This window comes from Paralichthys olivaceus, chromosome 2, assembly GCF_024713975.1.
Source record: "Paralichthys olivaceus isolate ysfri-2021 chromosome 2, ASM2471397v2, whole genome shotgun sequence".
Classification (NCBI taxonomy): Eukaryota; Metazoa; Chordata; class Actinopteri; order Pleuronectiformes; family Paralichthyidae; genus Paralichthys; species Paralichthys olivaceus.
Window position 1 is genome coordinate 882,501 of NC_091094.1, and position 22,500 is coordinate 905,000.

The 22,500-nt window shown below is 44.6% G+C and overlaps 1 protein-coding gene across 2 annotated transcripts in view; it reads right to left on the bottom strand.

The window, feature by feature from the left end:
* Positions 1-7,325: 7,325 nt before the first annotated feature.
* The window catches only part of sdc4 (syndecan 4), a 16,730-nt gene continuing 1,555 nt past the window's right edge, over positions 7,326-22,500 (bottom strand). The window contains exons 2-5 of one of the 2 annotated variants that reach the window (XM_020106374.2): positions 11,169-11,379; positions 11,013-11,056; positions 10,695-10,893; positions 7,326-10,358 (exon numbers count right to left, since the gene is read on the bottom strand). In XM_020106374.2, coding sequence (XP_019961933.2) covers positions 10,207-10,358; positions 10,695-10,893; positions 11,013-11,056; positions 11,169-11,379 — 606 coding nt within the window. In that variant the 3' untranslated portion in view covers positions 7,326-10,206. Of the gene's footprint in view, positions 10,359-10,694; positions 10,894-11,012; positions 11,057-11,168; positions 11,383-22,500 lie in introns of both variants that reach the window. The other variant, XM_020106373.2, reaches the window with a different exon arrangement.

Genomic DNA, 22,500 nt, shown 5'->3' on the forward strand with positions numbered 1-22,500 from the left:
TCAGGAGTAAAAAACATTGTTACAGATTGAATAAAACTTTATTATAAATAATTATAAATCTTCATCGCTCTGAGGTCATTAACAGGTTCAGAGTCAGTTTGAGTTTCAGCTGAACTTTCTGTTAAAGTTGAAACGATTACGAACACACACACACACACACACACACACACACACAAACACACACACACACACACACACACTTCCTGTCGGTGCGGCAGGATTTTCTCTCAGGCGCTGGCTGATATTTGCACAAGCTTCAGGAGGGTTTGAACGAGCTGTGGTCGGCGTGCGGAGCTCCGACTTTAAGCCTCAAACATGTGGAGTCACAGGCGGACGGGTTAATTTACTCTTCATGTGCAGAATCATCAGATTTAAACTGAGCCACAAAACGTCTCCATCACTAGATCTTAGAACGAGTCTTGATAAGAGATGAACAGAACCGAGGAGGAATTCTTTAGTGACCTTTGACCTTTAGGCACTAAATTCGAATCCCTTCATCCTCGAATCCCAAGAAACATTTCTGGCAAATTCAAACGGATTCTCTGTTCCTGGTGTGTCACGTTCATGAGCCTCTGGTGGAAGACGGGCAGAAGATCCTGGAGCTGAGAGACGGACCCTGAGTCCAACGTCATGCTCGCCTTCTGTGAAGTCCACGTGCAGGAGATTGAGACGACTCGTGACCTGAAACATCCAAACGAGGTCCCATGATAATAACCTTCAGCTAAAAGCTTCGTCCTTTAGAGGTTTGGTTGAAGAACGTCTGAATGTGTGCGAGAAGTCTTTACTACGATTTACGTGTCTGCACCACAAACTGTAAATAAAGATGGACGACGTGTCTCTGATTCCCCCGACTTGAACACAAACACAACCATCTTTTGCTTTTGACGTTATCTGGAGTCTGTGCAGCAGTGGTGTCAAGGCCCCGCCCATACACACGTTCAACCAATCCTGAGTCAGTCTCAGCTGTCAATCATCACGTCTATTTTTATATCATCAAATAACTCATTAGACCAAACTGATCAGAAACACTTGAACTTCAGAGAGAGAAGAACGAGCTGAAACGACAGAAACATCTCTACAAACATTTATCAGACGTCTTCTTTGACTTTTTAGATTTGCCCATGTCCCATCTGTTAACATGGAGGAGGAGGCCAACCACCAGGGGGCGATCAAGACGTTTTGGCTTTACTCTTAACCTCAAACAGTCCACTGAAGAAGTGAGGACCAGACACAAAGATACAGGAACACACACATGTTCACACACACACACACACACACACACACATGTTCACACACACACGAGTGAGGGAGTGAACGAGTGGGATCGAGTTCCCCTGACTACATGTATGAGGTATGCTGACTTTACCTCTTGATGTCCCCCCTGAGGGTGGAGACTCTTGACCCGCCTTTAGTCAGCTTAGTGTTTATCCCCCCCGCCTCCTGGAAATGAACCCGGGGGCCGGGTGACGGATTTACTGTACCTCCAAACACACATGGAGCTGATTTACACACACACACACACACACACACACACACACACACACAGTCAGTGGAGAATCTGATTTATTGAAATCAACAGAAATGTCAGATCATATTAAATCATATTAAATCATATTAAATCATATAAACACGTCAGAACTAAGGTTTGACTCTTAATTACATCGATGTGTGTATTTCACATGTGTGTATTTCACATGTATGTATTTCACATGTATGTATTTCACATGTGTGTATCTGTGTATGACTTACATAGTAAATTATACACAATATAAGTACAAGAATATAATAGAACAACATATAATGAGCCTGTAAACAAGAGACAAGAGAGGAAGTGTCAAAGTTCATATTCTGATATAAACAGTGAACATGGTGGAGTTAGTTCAGATGAAAACAAAATGTGGCCGCTGCATTAATCTGTCTATCCATCCATCCATCATCCATCATCCATCCATCATCCATCCATCATCCATCATCCATCCATCATCCATCATCCATCATCCATCATCCATCATCCATCCATCCATCCATCCATCATCCATCATCCATCATCCATCCATCCATCATCCATCCATCATCCATCCATCATCCATCCATCATCCATCCATCATCCATCATCCATCATCCATCATCCATCATCCATCCATCCATCCATCCATCATCCATCATCCATCATCCATCATCCATCCATCCATCATCCATCCATCATCCATCCATCATCCATCCATCATCCATCCATCATCCATCATCCATCCATCCATCATCCATCCATCCATCCATCCATCCATCATCCATCCATCATCCATCCATCCATCCATCATCCATCCATCCATCCATCATCCATCCATCATCCATCCATCCATCCATCTATCTGTCTGTCTCTCCATCAGAGTCATATTCCTCTGCTGAAACAATCAGGCAGCGTTGAATGACTGATCAACTAAAAACAACAATAACTCAAACAACTCAGGAGAAATAAAATCTGTCAAATAATTTGAAATCTTTGATTTTTCACCTCGTGACACAAACTGAATTTATTTCTGAGAGGACAGAACCACGTTGACTCTGAGCTGACGTCTCACAAAAGAACAAGCAGTGTTTTTGTGTAGTCGTGTTGTGAGAGTGAGGTGTGACTGTGTGTGTTGTGTGCGTGTTGTGTGTTGTGTGTGTGTTGTGTGTGTGTTGTGTGCGTGTTGTGTGTGTGTTGTGTGCGTGTTGTGTGTGTTGCTCTCCTTCATTGTCCCGTGTTTGGCAGGTCACTCCACATGTAACAGGATCCTCCCACAGCTCGGCCCGATCAGCAGAACAATGCAGGAGGTGGAACGCCTCCATGTTGTTTTCTAACGACGTGTCGGAGAGTGAACCACATGATCCTGTTCCCTCGTGTTCAGGTGAAACTCACAGTCGAGCAACAAACTGAAAACTCTTTTCAAAATGATTCTAATTGTCTCTGTTGCTCTGTCGTCTCACGTTGTTCAAAGACATGAGGAAATCAAGAATCAATCACCAGCGATTATTAAATCTAACGAGAGTTTCTCCTGAATATCCGAGTGTCCCTGAACTCACCCACCAACAGGGGGCAGTGACGCTGCGTCTGCTCTCACTGGGGTGAGCTTTAAAGAATCCCTGTTGCTATGGTTACACCCGGCAGAGATTCAGTTTGAAAACTCCGAGTCGTGTTTGAGTCTGGACGAACACGTTCTCTTCCTGATTGGTTCTCATCAGTCGATCGACTTCCTGTGTACACCACATGACCAGGACACGTGACCTGCGTGTTGTGGTTGTTTGAGTGTGAACGCAGCGTCACGTGTTCCCGTGACTCCGTTCACACAGAGTGGACAGAACAACGGAGACAACGAGTACAGCCGAGTAATAGATTACATTAGGATGAGAGAGAGAGAGAGACTCCAGCATTGATGTTCAAAAAATTCCCATCATTCCTCAGTAATTCCTCCTGTCATTGCCCCCCCAACCCCCCTCCCCCCCTTGTCAACACTACGTCCGTCTCCCCCCCCCCACCCTTAACCTCCGACCCTCCCTAAGTCTCAATAACAGGAAGTGATGGCCTCCCTGCTGCGGAGCCGAGAGAAGAGATGAACTGAACTTAGTCACGCTATATACATATATATACATAAATACTCTATATAGATATATAAATACTCTCTCTCTGTATATATATATAGAGAGAGAGTATTTATATATATATATATGTATATATATAAATACTCTCTCTATATATATATATAGAGAGAGAGAGAGATGATAAGAATATAAGAACCTGAACACGTCTGGATCAAACTGACACTGAAATATTTAACTGATCTGAAAAAACCTCCATGAACACAGTGTTGATAACACACACACACACACACACACACAAACACACACACACACAAACACACACACACACAAACACACAAACACACACACACAAACACACACACACACACACACACAAACACACACACACACAAACACACAAACACACACACACAAACACACACACACACACACACACACACACACACACACACACACACACACAAACACACACACACAAACACACACACACAAACACACACACACAAACACACACACACACACACACACACACATCCCAACACCTTCAGCTGTTAAACTCGTCTTCATTGTGTGAAGCTCTGGAGTGATGACATCACTGTGACATCACTGTGACGTGTTTTTTCACGTGTTCAGCAGGAAATAGATTTTCTTTACCCACAGTTCAGAGCGTCATCCTGAGACAAACACGTGATGATCTGAGGGGTTCACCTGTGAGAGACGCAGGGACAGGAAACTAACCAGGTGACGGGTGTGAGGTTGGGAAGTGACCAGGAAGCAGGAACTGACAAAACAGGAAATGTTGGAAGTGACAAAATAAAACAGGAAATGGAAAGTGGTGCAGAACACTGACGGGATGTTCCAGCGAATCCAGACAACTGTCAATCATGAGTCAGTGTCAGCTGTCAATCATGACGTCTCCGCCTGTTTTTATATCATCGATAACTGATTCAAACAAACTGATGAGAACGAGCTGAAACGACAGAAACATCTTTACAAACATTTATTCAACGTCTACTTTGATTTTTAGTTTGGTTCATGTCCCGTCTGCTAACATGGAGGAGGCCAGACTGACTCTGTTCATCGTTTATCGCTATTTTCTGTTTTGTTTCATTTCCCACAATCCTCTGCTCCTTCTCCGGGTTTCACAGCCAGAAAACTTTTCCAACAGTGACGATAAGAAACGAAAACAAAGTTAAAACAAATACAGGTTGTCCTTTTGTCCTTGGATCACTCCAGTGTGTGTGTGTGTGTGTGTGTGTGTGTGTGTGGTTATGGGAACACACATCACAGCTGCCTCCCTCCCCCGACGACCGGCCGTCAAACAAAAAAAATCTTTTCAAACTCAACCTCAGGAACCAGCGGAGAGATGATTAAATTCTCCATGTGAGTTCAGAGCAATAAAAAATGAAATGAAAACACGGGAGGTGAAAACACAAAGGCCTCATTGTTGCCGGGCAGAGGAATGTCTGTGTGTGTGTCTGTGTGTGTGTGTGTGTGTCTGTGTGTGTCTGTGGGCACAGACAAAAGGTGGCCTATGACAAGGAGAGACGAGAGAGAGAGGATGAGGCACAGAGAGGGAGAGAGAGACCCACTCTCTCTCCCTCTCTGTGCCTCATGCTAACACTTTAGCATTCCACACTTTTACCAGAGGAAAGTTTCAGTTGAATAAAAACTTTCTTTATATGATCTCAGGTTTAAAGTTTATTAACGAGGACGTCGCTCCACGTTTCGTTTCCTGACTCGATGTAAAACTCGATGAGTCTGCTTCTGTGTTCCTGCTTTTAATTGGACGGTTTTCCTTCTTCCAGAGTTGGCGACAGAATCGTCGGCACAATGTGTGCGACTGCTTTCACACTTTTAATGAGACGAGCTGATCAACACGGTTTCAGATTGACGACGATCCAGAAATCAACAGGAAGAATCTTGTTACTTGTGTCTCAGAGACTTTAATAATTTAACGGGTTGAAGATGACGGACGTTCAATACAAGGAATAATAATTCATTTCTTAACCAGGTTTTTTGAGACGACGTCCCAGGGACAGACATGATGTTCTGATGTTCTGATGTACATGATGTTCTGTCTGAGGATTTATAAGATCTGAATAAAGTTCAAATAAGTTAAACTAAACCAACAAACACATTAAATCCAAACAAAATTCAAATTCTGAAATATGACTCATATAAAGAAAAAAGAGTTTTCTATTATTATGAGACATGAAGTGTCACACACACACACACACACACACACACACACTGAGGAGAGAACGTAAAGAGCAGAAAATGAAGATAAATGTTGATCTGAGAGTTTCAACATAAATGTTGATGCAACACTGATCCAGTCATGTACGTATATAAACACACACACACACACACACACTGAGAGCCTAATTTCCTGTCATCGCTCCTCACTTGACCTCTGACCTTTGTGAAGGTGTTGACAGATTTAAGACCCTGACTTCCTCCTCGTGTGTGTGATCTGCTCAGTAAAGTGTCTCAACAGTTCAAATATATTTAAAGAAACGTCACGACCCAGATTTCTGCTCCGTGAGACGTGCGTCACTGATCATCTGTGTACATATAAGATAGATATAAGTCAATAAGTTCATTTCACATAACATCTTTATCAGAAAACCTCTTTTGGACTAAACTTCGGTGCGTTGGTCTGAGGAACCTTTCTCACCTGATGTTCAGGTTCAGACTGGAAACCCTGAAGGTCTGAGACAAACAAGGTGTGAACGAGTCCTGACGTCTGAAGGTTAACGCTCAGTTCTGTCAACACATCGAAGGATCCTGAACATTTCCTCTTTGAAATCACGATCTCGCCTGAAGCTCTCGTCTCCGTGGTTTCAGTTTGACTCGGCTCCCGACAGATTGTGTTTCCTTCTTCATTAGAGCGGAGATGGAGGCAGATAGAGACCGAGATGTTGAAATGTTCCAGTCACCGATCGTCAGATTGAGACGCTTCATGGACACACACACACACACACACACACACACACACACACACACACACACACACACACACACACACACACACACACACACACACACACACACAGCCTGGTACAACACGTCCTGGAAATTCCCACAAATGTTCCTGATGAGACACACAGTGTGTCATGTGTGGAGGTGTGTGTCTGTGTGCGTTCAAGTAATGATGGATTTCCATAAATTATTCGTGGTCAAACTGTAACGACTTCAATGATCCCTGACTTTTGTGTAGCGCCACCTGCAGGTGGATCACTGCATTATTTACAGTGACATATCTGAACACACGATCAACGTCTGAGAGAATTTAAAATATTCATGTAAACCTTCATCTGTGTTTGTCTTCAGCTCCAGAGTCTGAACAAATAAATAACCTGTGTGTGTGTGTGTGTGTGTGTGTTGCACTCAGTGTTTTGGCATCTCTTGTTTTTCCCTGCAGCTCAGAGGTCGACAGGCAGCAGCTTGTCTGTTGGTTCAGTATGAATGTGTGTGTACACACACACACACTGACACACGCACACACACGATGGGGAAACATAAAAATGAAGATCAGCTCTCACTCGTTTCTGATTTCTCCAGTTTCTTCTTTTATTTCTTGTCGTCTCTTCTCTGCATGAAGGAACCAGACGTGTCATCAGACCTGATGTCAGTAGAGTTTCAGTCCCGAAAGTACTTTTGTCTTTCAAACATATTTCTCGTGTTGACGTGTCGAACAGAAAGAGCTCGAGACTCAAACAAAGAACGGGACAAAGACGACCTTTTAAAATGTTAATGTGCATAAAAATAGCTTTATTTCCAATAAATCAGGACCTGCAGCAGAAGCCAATGATTCATTGGCTTCTTCTCTCCACTGGTGATTCACATGTGATGTTTGTGACATTAAGCAGCAGAACATTTTCTCTCCATGTTCACTGAGCAGACCTGAGGCCGATCACCTGCCGAGCCAGAAGAAAATATAATCAGCGTTCAGGTCGGCCGACGCACAGGAAGGAAACACGTGATTAAATGTTTTTTTTGGAGCCAAAGACGAAACATCCAAACAATTAGCTAATTTATCGGCGTCCATTTTGGCTCCAAGTGATAATCAGCTCAGGTCTGCTCCTGACAACGTCGGCACAACATCCCCTGAACAACGACCACGTCAGCAATCCTTCTACAAACACACAAACAAACATAAATACAAAAGCAAAAACAAAAAGGTCTAAGAGATAATAGAAACTCTTACAAAATAAAAAGTTTCAAAACTATTTGCTTCTGAAAATCTCAAACTAGTGTATATAAAACTTTTAAAATCACATATACAACAGCTTAAAAAGGGGGAAACACCCCAACCTGAAAGAAGGCAATAAAATAATTTGACAGTTAAATTAATACAACAAAAAAAAAAATAAGAACGATCTACTGGAGAAAAATAAAATCCAAATAAAAACACTGGAGAACAATGAGAGGAGGTGAGTTAGTATTAGCATCGTAGTATCAAAACTCATTTACAGTAAAATCACAGGAACGTTACTGTCGGGGGAAAAACAAAAACACAAAAGAACAATTTGGCATTTAAATATTTGGTAGATATTTCTTGTTGCCAGGATGTGGCTAAGTACCAAGTTAATCTTTCTCTTTTTTTCGTTTTATCTAACGACTATGTACAAATCCTTGGTAGACTGTGTGCCGGCTTCAGCTAAAGAAATGTGAGCGTCGAACCTGTTCGTGGCTTCAGCTTCTGCTCAAAGACCCCGAAATGAAAATAAAAATATCAAACCAACGACTAACCGTCGGTGTAGCTTATTGAGAAAGCATCAACGCCACGAGAGAACAAAAGTACCAAAAAACTACCGGTTTCTCCGAGTTACAGGATAAACGATCAATAACATTTAATGGATCCATGAAGAGAAGCTTGAGTGACCGCAGTGCTCAGACACGAAGAACGGCTAGCGTAGCTTAGCATAAAGAGCGGCAGCAGCTCGCGCGGCTCTGTCCCTGACACCTGCCTCCCAATATTCACGTTATTATGACAGTTCATTGTTTTACGCGTCACCGGGGAATTTACTACGTTTCATCACTTGACGTGAAAACAAACTGAATCCAGTTTGCAGGAGAATCTTATCATGAAATCAAAAAATCAAACATAACATCAGCTCCGTCACTGAAGGAAATAAAAGCCTCAGGATGAACTGAGCAGTGACTCGTGTACCCAGAGGTGTTCACGTGCACGTCTTCTGTCGTCTACCTCCGGGAACCGTGGGGGTTTGTGGGTAGTGACAGTTACATCATCTGAAATGAATCTTTTCGTACCTAGAGGCAGAATGAAGAAGCTCGTAGTTTCTCTCTCTGGACCGAACCAGGCCGCTGCTTTTCTTTTTACTCAATGCTAAGTCAAGCTATCGGACTTGTTAGCGACGTAACTGACGTTTGTTTCTTTCAGGTGAAACGTAACTGTGAGGAGAGAGAGAGAGGGAGAGAGAGAGAGAGCAGCTGCAGCCGACACGCTGACGGATCTTTGCTCCCGTAACACATGAGCAAGCTGTGTGTGTGTGTGTGTGTGCGTGTGTGTGTGTGTGTGTGTGTGTGTGTGAGAGGAATGTAGGCGTGTCCCGAGCTCGCCGGCTTGACTTCTCCATAATAACAGAAAACAAACCCCAGAGGCACAGCGGTGATTATTACAGAGGTGAAACCTTTTGAAGCACTGTTCACCGTGGCAGCAGAGGAGACACTGAGGGACCCGGGTCACGTAGTATTCAAACGTTCTTTTTCCAGATTAGCTGAGCTCTCTTATCTGGAGCTGCGTGCCAGACGACGGGACTTTCCCCTCGAGGACCAAACTGAAAGTCTCAAAGAAAAAGAAACCGTTCTAAGAATCTTGTTTTAATCAAATCTGCAGCTTCTGAAAGTTTACAGGACGTGAGCTTGGTTTGCTGACCTGTGATTGGCTCTAACGAACCTCAGGTCTGATGACAACATGAAACCACAGCTTCACAGCCACGTTACAGATTTGTGAGCTTTTTTTTTTTTTTTTTGATTAATGGGGAAAAAAAGTGAAATGTCTTAAATCTCTCTGCGTCACGTGGAGGTGGTTAAAAATAAAAAGCAGTTAAAAATCATTTGCTTCAGTCGAGTGAGAAGCTTCAGTCCATGAAACAGGTCGAGAGGAAGAGGAGGGGAAATAAATAACTGAATGGTACCAGAGATACAAAACATCATTGCACTGCGTTAGTGTTTCAACTGAAGGAGGAGAGAAGAAGAAAGACGAGCAAGAGCGGAACTTGTCAGAGTCCAGTTTTTTTTTTTCCTCTTGACACGGGGACAGATAAGAACGTGGGACCAATGACGACGTCGTACCGAGGCTGAAGTCGTCCTCTCCTCCTTTTTCTTGTTCGACCAAAAAAAAACTAAACGGCCTGAGGACAGCCTCTGATTGGTTGAGAGAGCACCAGTGAAATTAGTACACATCAGGTAGCAGGAGTCAGTGAGTCGGTTGTTGTCGGGGCGTCTCTCCAGGTTTGTGCAGTCAGAAGAGAAGCGAGGAGGAGGAGGGATGATGAAGATGAGGCACTGTGAGGCCGGGAGCTGGCCCTGATTAGATATTTACAGGTTTCAGGGAGTGAGGTGTGTGTTTGTGTGTGAGGGGCGGGGCTGTGGGGTCTATGCGTAGATCTCTGTGGTGGGGGCCTTCTTGTAGATGGGCTTCTTCCCCAGCTCGTAGCTGCCCTCGTCCTTCTTCTTCATGCGGTAGATGAGGAGGAGGATGAGGAGCACGGCGAACATCAGGCCGACGGCGCAGCCTGCGATCACAGCTGGAGGAGACAGACGACCGGTCAGAGAAACATGAACATCAGAGAAACATGAACATCAGAGAAACACTCCCCCAGCGCCTGAGTCTCTAATAACTTCCAGGTATCGACTGAAGTTGAGCAACGATCTGACACCAGAGCATTTGAAACTGTAATATAAGTATTTAATAAATATTTGAGCTGCTGTTTGTCACTGACTCTCTCTGGAAGTGATGATTTCTATCATCTGACTTAGTCACTGAGATTTTAATGAACAATATCTCTTGCGGCCGCTCCCCGTCAGACAGGAACGTTTACCAGAGAACAAGCTGTGTGTTTTAAATATGGCATCGTACTGACCTGCGAGGACCTCGGTCTTGTTAAAGATGCTGTCATCACTGGCGTGGGCCATGAGGACGTTGGACGGGTAGTCCTCGCTCGTCTCGGCGTCCATCCTCACCAGTGGGATTTCGTTGCTGTTCTGGACGATGTCCACCTCGTTGACGGTTGGTCGAACCGGAGGCTCCACATCTGGGATCTTGTTGTCGTTGGCGTCCGGCTGAAGATGGAGGAAAGGAAGTCAGGAGGTCAATCATTCGTGTGATCGGACGCCAAGTTCAGAGTCTTCTTCTACACGTTTGGTCAAAATAAAAGTTAAAATCTAGAAACGTCTCTCACCTTCACTGACGGCTCGGACTCTGGCTCAGGTGACACAGTTGTTGCTGTGGAAAGAAACAGATTCTTCATTTAATCCAAATTGTTTTAACTCAGCTTTTTTTAATCTTCGCACGATTCAAGAGGCGATTTCAAAAGTAAAGATGAGAAGAGACCGACCTCCGTCTCCTGACCCAGATGACTCGACGTACTCGTCCTCATAGTTGTCGGTGTAGTAGTCGTTGTCATCTTCGTCGTCTTCGTCGTCGTCCGTGAAGCCGAAGTCGGAGCCGTTCTGGGCGTCTCCCGATGACTCCAGGCCGTCGCTGTGTGTCGACATGGCGACGGTCTGTGTGGTCTTCATGGGCATCCACGTCTCCGTCTCCCTAACCTGCTGGGACAACAGAGCCGGGGTCAGAGGGTGATGTCCTTCCTAACGATCGGTCCTCACTCTTGATTATTAACACGTCGGTGTTAAAACATCACTTTTAATAATGAAACAGCTGCTGAAATAACTTCTGATAACGATGATAAATACTGACACAGGAGGAAGGTGATGAAATTATGATCCAATGAATTCTCCGATATATTGATAATCTTCTGATCTTTTATTATTTTTAAAGCAAAACCTTTGTGTTTTAAAGTGTCGCTCAGACGTCACTTTGTTCTTAAAGGATGAACGTTACTCAACCAGCTGATTTTACATTAGAGAAAGAAAAGGTGATTTAATCAACCTCCTTTAATCACATCACTGCTCTTCAGGCAGTGACCATTTGCTCAGTAAGCAGCGTAAATGGGATTAAAACACAGACACGCCCTCCACCGGCCTAATTATCATTACAACACATTAATCAGCGTTAAGCTCAAACCAAACAGCTGCAGAGGTGAAACAAGGCGAGAAGAACAGGCGGAAAAAGTTTTAAATGAATTAATTAGTCAATTAACAGAACATTTATCTGAAGTCAATAGGTTGATTTAAAAAGGCAAATCTATTGTTATTTTCTGAATTATATAGATAGAAATTAAACCCAAATGATGTGTATTTAAATCTTATCAATACAAAACATGTTTCGTTCATGTTTTGCTGATTCTGGAAACATGTGAGTGGTCATTTTAATTTAACAGAGTTTTTAGTGGACTAACTTGTTAATCAACTGAATTAAACAAATAAAACAACAGTTAACCCGAAATACTGGACTGAAAAAAATCTTATGATTGAACAAACTCATCTTCAAGGCTGATGATTAATGGATCAAATACAGGTCTTTGTTCCACATGTGGAAAAAGAAAACTATACTTGATACGAGTCGTGAGAAGAAAAGAAGAAGAAGCTTTTCTTTTTCCCTCTTCAACGAAACCTTTCATTTACTGAGAAGAAAAGACGACCACAAATCACACAGGGAACATGTCAGAGCGTCCCACAGCTTCCTCATTGACTCCCCGACACACACACGCACACACACACACACACACACACGCACGCACACACACAGTTGTGTTGACGTCATGAGTTCATAATTGCTTCCATCTGAGTCCCATATATACGGGGTCTTCATTTGAAGGGTTAACTGGTGGGATAAGCCTGAGGCCTCCCTGTGTGGTGTGGTGTGTGTGTGTGTGTGTGTGTGTTTAAGTACTTGACATAGTTACGGTGTGTGTGTGTGTGTGTGTGTGTTTGAAGGTAATCCTCTCAACCTTTAAAAAGTAGCCTATATGAGTAGTAGTAGTAGGGTGGGGGTGGGGTGGGGGGGTTCTCCATTGTGACTCCATGGAGGCTTCAAACGAGGGCGGCCATCTTACTGTGACTCCCGTCAGCAACAAGGTCGACCGATGAACCACACCGACTCTACATTCACTCGTTTTTAAAGAAATGACAGTTAATCCTGTTCGGATCAGTTCAGCCCAATATTTCATCTTTTAGTTTTCAGGTGAGTCACAACAGGTGAGACGAGGGTTGTGTGTTTATTTTACCTCTTAAAAAAAAAGAAAAGGTAAAAGTTTAATGAAATCACAACCTAAATCTAATTAGTCACGTTCGAAGACCCCCCCCCCCCTCAGAGTGGCTCACGGCTCCATTGTGTCCTCATTTAAACCCCATACAAGGACACGGTGGTGGCGTGGGGGGGGTGTAAACCGGTGACTCCCCATTTCCTCGCTACTGTTCAGATGCAGGTCCACGGCCGTTGCGGCGCGCTGCAACAGGCCCGTCGACGCACATTATGGGAATCGACCTCATTCAGGCGTTAATGTAGGTTCATTGGAGTGAAGATGAGTCATCAGCAGCGTGAGTCACTCATCGTGTAACGCTGATAATTCACCTCGCAGCCCGAGGCTCGTTCTACTGGCTCGACTTCTGTGAGTTTAAAACCAGCAGGATTATTAAACGTGTTCAACTTGAGGAGCGTCCAACATAAAACTGCATTTCTGTTAAAGACTATTGAGACCGAAATGAATGAAGTCTGAGACGCATGTGAAGAACAGAATATTTAATCTAGAAATATATAATAACCCTGGAAACCTCAGGTTATCTCTCAAACCACAGACAGAGAGTCTTCACCACAGAAAAGCTGAGTTTACCATCTCGACACTGTAATTATGTCGTCCTTCCCAGGAAACATCCTGGAGTCATTCAGAAATGATAAATTAAGTGTTATGACTGCGACTCATTATCTAGGATTCTCTTGATGTGATGAGTCGATGGGTAATAAAGATGTAAGTGATCAGTATGAAGGTTTTGCTGGAAGCTTTAAAAACAAAAGCAGCACCTGTGTTTTCAACTCAAGTTAACCGCTAAAGTAAAAGACAACAAGTTAAACCCCCACTGAGGTCGATGTGTTCTTCTCTGTCAGAGTCCTGCCATGTCAATAAACTGCCCCTGACCTTCAAACCCCCCCCCCCCCCCCCCCCATGGTGAAATGGGGAGGTTTGTGGTGACGGAAGAGATCTGAGATAACAACTTACTGCCCGACAGGCGAACTGAGACCTGCCCTGACAGGTCCGCTTCATTCAGCAACACACAGGAGGAAAAACACATCCAACACCGAGAAACTTTGTTACGCTTCATGTTGGTGTTGTGATTTTTTGCCACTGATCCCATCTTCTCTATGTTCTCCAGCTGGGACGGGAAACTGAAAAACACGAAAGCCTGCAGGAGGATGAAGTGATGTGTTGCTGTGTTACTGTACAAACAGAACAAAAATGTGCTCAGCCTGCACAGACTGGCACCAAGTGTGTAAACAGTGGTTACGTCACTGAGCAAACATGAAAACCAGCTCTCATGGTGATTTAAATAACACTGAACGTCTCATCTATTAAGGCTACGTTCATCCAGTCACAACAGCCTGATGCTCAGGACCTGGACGTCGTGACGCGCACACGTGGATCTCAGATGTTGGAACAGTCCGAGTACGACTTTAATCAAAGTTTGTCTTTTGCCAGGGTATGCTAACTCTAGCTAGCTAAACTGAGCAGGGCAGCATAGAAGCAATAATGACGACATGAAGACAGAAATGAAGTTGATTAAATGAGTGGAGTCAGGCCTGCTCCTTTAAAAAAGCCTTAATTGAATTGTTCACTCTTAACAACTTAACAAGTAGAAAGGAGAGTTGAGCGTCAACAAAAAAACCTAAAGAATTTTGGGGGATATTCTGTTCATCTACAGCCGATCTCCTGCTGCTTCTGCACATGAGAATGAAACTCCACAGAATCACTGCCGCAATCTCAAACTGTCCTCAAACTATTCTCAGCCTGTAACGGACTCTCTGCCGCACAAACTAAACCTTTACAGCGGACTGGTTTGGTGCAGGAGAAAGCCACAAGTCAAAGCCAACATCCTGAGAAAACCAATTAACAACAGAATAATGAGACGGTACTTGACGTAGCCTAAATGTACAGAAGGAGATGCTTAACCAATATTTCCCAGAAAGTAGACTCATGAAGCTACGTCTCTGCTAAAGTCGGTTTTCTGCAAAAAACCAAAGTATAACCCAAAGTTCTTCTTCTAGGCGGTGAACCACATTGTTTATCAGTCAACTCCAGAGCCACTTAGGATGCAGAGATCCCCTGCTTGTCCTCCCTTCAGTGATTCACAGCCTCATATTTCTGCCCGATGTGGCGGATGTGGGTCGAAGCCAAGCCGAAGAGTTTTCAGCCAAACAAACGGATTGAACGGAGAAAAGAGGGAAAGGAAAACTCTGTTTGCAGTGTTGATGCAAGGCACGTTAAGTATTTAATCTAACATTGCAACACAACATGGAAACAACAGCGGAGTTGCACCATGACAACGATACAGTGAGAACGTCAGCGTCTCAACAAACCTCTTCTCTGGACTGAAGAGTCTTTCTCTTCATAATTTAAATCAAAGATAGCTTCTTACATAAAACAAGACTTTAAACAGTAATCAGCTCAGATGACCTCTGATCTGAGACTCAGTCGACCACACAGGTCCGAGCCAAACAAAGCTCTTTGTTGAATAAAATCCATTTTAATTATCAAGCTTGTTTCCCCTCGCTGTGTCAAAACACAAGCATGTGACTCACACATCATCACATGTGACAGAAGCAACTGATTAAACTAGCAAGCTCCTCCTTCACCTCCAGGTCGACCTGCAGGTTTACAATTTAAATGAATTCAGGACGTAATATGGAAACTGACATTTACCGGCCACAAACCATTTCCTGCTTCCCTCTGAATAAAAGAGACGTTCATAACGAGGACTTGACCAACATCTTCATTCTGAATACATTTATCATTTGGCTTTAAAAAGAAAAATTTCACTGCAGTTTGACAACGACAGCTGCAACGCTGTTTAACCCCAAAACACCAAAACCAGCACAGCAGTGAGTATTCTACTGGCATTTGTTTGAGTGAACTATCCCTTTAAAATCCCCTTTTCTTTGGCCTTTTTGCTTCCACTCTGGCCTCAAACGCAAGAACTCAAACTGAAAATAATAAGAAGGTCACTTCCTGTCCTGTCACTCCTCACCCCCGGCCCTTGTCCTGGTTTCGCTCATCTCAGCGTTGAGGTCCCAAACTCTCCAGCTCCCCAATAGTCCACAGATGCTGAAAGGCGGACTGTCAAGACACCCGCCACCCAGCCTTTGGCTCTGTCCCTTCCATTGACAGCGAACAATGCCGCCGGACGCCTCGAGAGCATATCAATGACCAAGGTAACCGGGGATAAGCCTCCAACAGCCTCCCTTCATTAAACCGAGGGAAACAATCCCTCCATCTGCCAACACAGACAGAGGCATCTGTTCCTTTCACACAGCGGCGTGGAGGAGGTACGGAGTTATGAAAAGAAAAGAAACACCCGCACGGAGGAATTCACCGTCTTATTCTTTCGGGTGTCTTCTGACCTTTGAGAAAACTCATGTTGACGGTGTAACTTTCTTTTTCTTCTTCCACGTGATATTTGGTCTGAGATTAGGTGTGGCTTTGAATGGCGTGCAGGGATTTGAAGTAAAGAGTGCTACTCTTCTCATTTCCCTCCCTCCGTGTCCCATCCTGTTTTCAACACTGCTGCCTCCCCTCCCCCCGCTGCTGGGTGATACTTGAACCGCAGGATTTACACTGTGTATTGTGTCGCCTGATCTGCTTGTAAGATGCACTTCTGACCCCTGATGTAACTTTGCCAGAGACCGAAGACTCCAGGACAACGGACGATGGTTTATGGGATCCACAGGGTCCACGTTAAGGTGCGTTATATTAAAAGGTAACGACTGAGTTAAAAATCATAAAGTTGATCCAGTTTAACGAGTCTGGTCCTCGTGTTTTATTCAGAGCACAGTCATGGAACGAGCACACACTTACCTTTGCCTTTTACTCTGACAGCCGAGCTCTAGATTCCTTCTACCTATGCCCCATCTATCTATAGCTGAGTTTCCACCTCCCAGCAACATGTGAGACTTGACAGTGACACACAGAAGTCACAGCGAACCTGAAGAACATTATGAAGACAACAGGGGGGAGGTTCTTCTTTTTTAAAAAATACACAAATAAAAGGAATCCGTTCTGAAGCTGCAGTTTTGTTCTGACACACACACACACACACATCATCATTTATTATGGTTTACGTAACATCGTCGCTGTTGTTGAGCAGAAGTGAAAATACGAACGGAGACACCGGAGGGACATCTCCACTGCAGAGGTCAAGGGGTTTAAAAACACAGAGGCTGTTAGAAACTGAAATGTCTCAGAGAACAGTGGCTCCTCCAACAGACACACTCACTGAGGACAGAACCATCAGTAAGACAGACATTACCCAGGAAAGTGAGTAATGGAGCTTTTTCATTCGACTGCCCATTTCCTGAGATAAGGCAGAGTCTGAACAGACGGGGCAGCAGCGCCGGTTCAGCCTCGGCTGATAAAACTAATTGGGTTTTGATGAGCACCACCTAAGGGAGCGTCCCCGGCCTTATCGTAATTGCTTTTATTGGTCACTCCCTCCCACCGGTGGAGCCACCCTGTCATGAATCCAGCTTATTACCAAATCCACAAGTGATGGACAAATAATGTGAAGGCCTGCGGCGAGTCGAACTGATACAGGAGCCTCTCTAATGTCTAACCTCCTCTTCCATCTTCAGATTCTTAGATGTCAGGCCCTCAGGCAGACATATCGCTGGCCTGGATCAAAACCACCACAGCGCCAAAGACTGGATGTGAGTTACTGACGAGCCATTATCAGCCAGGGATCGGCTCCAGGCCTTAAGTGGTGGGCAATAATAAAACAGAGGCAGCAAAACAGGAAATATCCCCCCCAACACAAGCCGACTTGTGTCTCATAAAAGCCAGAGAACAAGCATGAATATGAATCAGTCCAGGAAACAACTGACTAAGTATTTGAGAAGCCACCATTCATTAACCGTGGAAGGTTTAGTCACAATGAAACCCATTCATTTCTGGAGTGAAACACTCTTTAACCCCAGATAGACGTGAATCACTTCATGAGTATATGTATAACCACCATTATTTACTTATCAACAACCGCTCGAGACAAGTCTTCCTCTGACTCATTAACACAACATCGACACAATGTTGACACTTGAGCTAAGCTAGCCATTTCCCCACTCTATTTCTATGTTACAATGCTAAGCTAATCGTATACAGACGTGCGATTGAGCGTTCTTCACTTTCTCCTCTGAGCAGTGCAACGAGGAAGAACAGGCTCTGAGCGATCCTCTGTGTGTGTTGTGCTGAGTTTGGCAGCCTGAGGAATGTGTCTCTCTCCATGTGGGTCGGCTAAGAAGCCACGACCTTGGCTATGCAGTCGGCCACTACATTCCTCTTTCTTCTCTGCACCGGGAGCCAAGAAAGAAACCCCGTCTCTGGGCCGAACCACCGTGAGCTGCTGCTGCTGCTGCTCTTCTAGGTACAAACGTGAAGATCCCGCGGTGAAGTGGTTTTCAAACGGCCGGGACGCTGCCTCTTTCAGGGTCGTTCAAACTGTCAGCACTTCAATTCAACAAGCGGAGCTCCATTACTTTATGTCTAAAGGTAACACAGGTACACACACACACGTTCATCTCAGCTGAATGATGTGGATTTGAAACGGACAAGGTGGCCTCGGTCGCTGACAATTGGTTTAGTGACTGTGGCTGAGCGAGCCACTGGTGGGCTGATGAGAAGTAGACCCCACACACACACACACACACACACACACACACACACACACACACACACACACACACACACACACACACACACACACACACACACACACACACACACACACACACACACAACACTGCAGAGATACACGAAGTGACGCACACACACCACATCAAAGACGTACTGTATTATCGAGGCACATTTGTCAGGAAGGATGTCTGAATGAGGGGAAGCCCTCATACCACCCAAAAGCACTCTGATCTCTACTGGCTTCATGCACATGCATCGTGTGTGTGTGTGTGTGTGTGTGTGTGTGTGTTTACACTGTATATGGCATAAGAGCAGTCTGACAGAAATTGGGGTAATTTAGTTTTGTTTGTGGGAACTTCAGATTCCAGAGACACTGCAGGACTTGTACTGAACACAGAGCTTCACTGTGGGAAAGCAGCAGAGATATCCACAATAAACCGCAGCTCTGATCTGATTGAGAATAAATGTGGTCACTCAAAAATAAATGGCTGAAGTCAAAAACTAATACAAGTGGCCTCTGCCAGACCGGACTTCCTCAGGAGCTGATACACAGACGATCTTCTGAGATGCACAGATCCTGCAGAGTTTTGATTATTACATTTCATGCTCACTCCCTGCCATTGTTTTTTTTTTTTTTTAACAAAGTCAGCACATCTGTCCTGCTCGGGGACGGAGAGCATCAGTGCTGATAGCTGTCTGGCTTCAGGCCTGGAACAACCATCTGTCAGAGGATGACAGCGTGTCGTGGGACGGCAGAGGCAGCAGCACCGACATCAAACGGCCTCCCTCCAGGCTCTGTGATACATTTCCCAATGGAAACACAGCGAGGATCATGTTCCACGTTCTGCCACGGCTCTCTATATTTATCTACGTTCACCACAAAGCCACAGCAGCGTTTTTTTTCAGGCATGGGGGAGGTGGTGGCAAAGAAGCTGACGTTTCCCAGGCGGTCGATGTAAATAAGTACGTGCTGTTGGTTTGTGTAGTGTGTTTATATTCACACCTGTGGAACTGAAACGATGACTGAGTTACATCAATTGGTAACAGTTTTCATGACTGATTAGTCCAGAACCTGAGGTGAGGCCATCAAACGTCTTGCTGCAGATTGCAGATGAAACAAGCACAGAGTCCCAAGGAAACTTTATACGTAAAGTCATTGTTTTTCGTGCTGTTAAACTAAACTAGAATGCAACTAAAACCGACCTGAGGGGCACGAATACAAACAGAAACCAGGAGGGATGATAATTATTCAGGGCATGAATTCGCTCCTTCCTGCAGAGTACAACAATAATTCATCGTAATCGACGACCAGGATCTGGATAAACAAATGTGAAAAATAACTTCAATTACACTTCAGACATCTGGAACAATTGTAGTGGAGACTTTCCAGACAGCTTAAGCTACAATTACATTAAAACTGAAAAATACTGAGTTTCTAACAATGGCCTTTTGAGTAAAATGAAATCAAAACTTAGTTGCAGACACCGTGTGTATTTAACCAGAAAGTGGATCCAGCACAAAGAGTACGTCCAGAAACGCTGCATGAAAGTGATATTTAACCAGTGAAGGAGGGGTTTTATGGTCTACTTCTGCCCTGAGCGAACAACTGCCAGAATATGTGGTGGTTGAAAGGGGGAGGGAGGGAATCAGATTCTCGACCGCTCTCCATCAGAGGCAGGAAGGACAAAAACCTCCTCTCTCTGTGCCAACATTCCACGGCCCAAAGGGATTTTATAGACCAGCGGACAGCAATGCAGGAACCATTATTACATCCTAGTGATACTATTTATCATGCTCCCTCTTTCCGTCCCTGCGTCCCTTTCTTTTCACCACACACGGGCTTTCAGTGCACCCCATCATGCAACAGAGACAGAAAAAAAACTGGCCCATTCTCGTGCAAATGATTCGGGGGCTAAATGCAAAACCGGGGACATTCCAACAAGATATAAAAAATTGACCCAGCCCAGAGGGCAACGAGCTGCGGTGTGTTGCTGCAACAAGGATTAACTCTTGAGAGGGGATTTTTTTTTTTACTCTGATTAATCACCAAAGTTGTTACAGAGCATATTTGGTAAATGATGGTGCTGTGATGGGGCTAATTGAACTGAACGCAGCTTGAGGGGACTTTACGGACACTGTGCCTTTTATTCAGTTACAGGAGCTTCTTATCTTTCACCCTCACCTGATACCTTGTCACAGAGGACTCGCAGTGACCTGTTTCCACAAGAGGCCAAACTTTTAAGCCGAAATTGCTGAGGTCAGTGGAAAAAGTTGTGAACAACAGGTTTTGTCTGACCCGCTCCATGTTGGACAAACTGATAACATGGTGCACGAAGCTTAACGGACCAAAGCACAGCACATCAGACATTAATCAAAATAGTTAAAGACGCTGCAAAATGAATCAATATTTTTCCAGAATTAATAAAATGTAAGTGTCTTTGCATCCAGCAGATTAATTCGCCAACTCTGATAAAAAAAAACGTTCCTATCGTGCATGCGGCTATTTGAAAAAAAAAAAGGCTTCTCTGTATTCAGAGCATTCTCTTTTGTCAGGTAGCGGAACATTGTTATCGATTAGCTGGGAACGTCAAACCCACATACCAATAATGACCTCAGTGGGTAGAGAGAAGAAAGGGCTGGAGGGAGGGAGGGGAGGATTGTCATAGCTCAGAGGCTAAGTATTCATCAAAAGAAAAGTTCAGAAAACAGGATGAACAAAAGACAAGTGATCACAGAGAGACTCTGGAGGAACAGAGGCTGAAAAACAAAAAGTCACAACAAGGCAAACTGTGCAGAGTAAAAACTCATTTTAAAGAGCCAGACAAAGAAAGGTGAGGAAAGGAAGCACATATTCTGGGAGGGAAAGCTATAGGTGTATCCACGCTACTGCCACACTGGGCTAGAGGGAAGCAGTGTCCCTTATGAAAAGGCCCCAGGGTCCTATTGAGATCCCTCCAAGTGTGCAAAATCCCAAAGAGGGCCGGTCAAGGTCACCAGAGGTCACATTCCAGAGGGGAAATCAAAAAAGACGAGCTGGGAGGGGGAGCGGGGCAACAAGATGAGGCAGAGTGAGCAAGCAGAAGCTGCGCTCGGTCCAGGAATGTAACAGATTGTAAAGGCGAGCAGGATCCGACCACCGGCGACTGCAACATGCCGATGAAGTTCAGCCCCTCCGGTTCAGGATTAGTGTTCCAGGCACTGCTGGCTCCACGATGTGTCACAGGACGTAACAGCCGACATGCATGTGACACGGAGAATCTTTGACCGTCGTACTGTGACACAGGCTTCGTCAGGCGTGTGCTCAGACCTGGAGCGACCGGTAGAGTCAGCTCTTCCTGCTCTCACACCATCTGCACTGACCAACTGGACGGACTGGGAGGGCCGGATGTAAATGTTTGTGTGTGGGTGGCATCCGGGTGGACTTCACATCTCCACTACACAAAAATATTTGGATTCAACTAGTTGTTAGCCTGTGAGAGGAAGCCACTAACTCCAGTCATGTTTTACAACAAACTGGAAGCTTTACTGCGTCATGGCAGCCCCCGACACCAAACACGGGCAAACACAGACACACAACCACAGCACATGGCAGTTGTTGTCTTTGGTTTGCAGAGCAGGGTCAAAGCACGACGTCCTCTGGTGTTTAAACAACACTGGTTTCATATATAGTTCATGAAGAAACTGAGCTTGGAATAGAATAAAGGTGCGAGTGCCTCTTACAGGACAACAGTGTGAGAGAACAGAAAACTCCGAACAGCCAACACGAGGACGCACCCTTGAAAACAATTACAGCACATAAACTCTCAGAAGTCAGTAAACTCCACTGAGGAAAAACCTCCAGATGCCTCATGAAATAAAGTTTTAAGACCTGAGC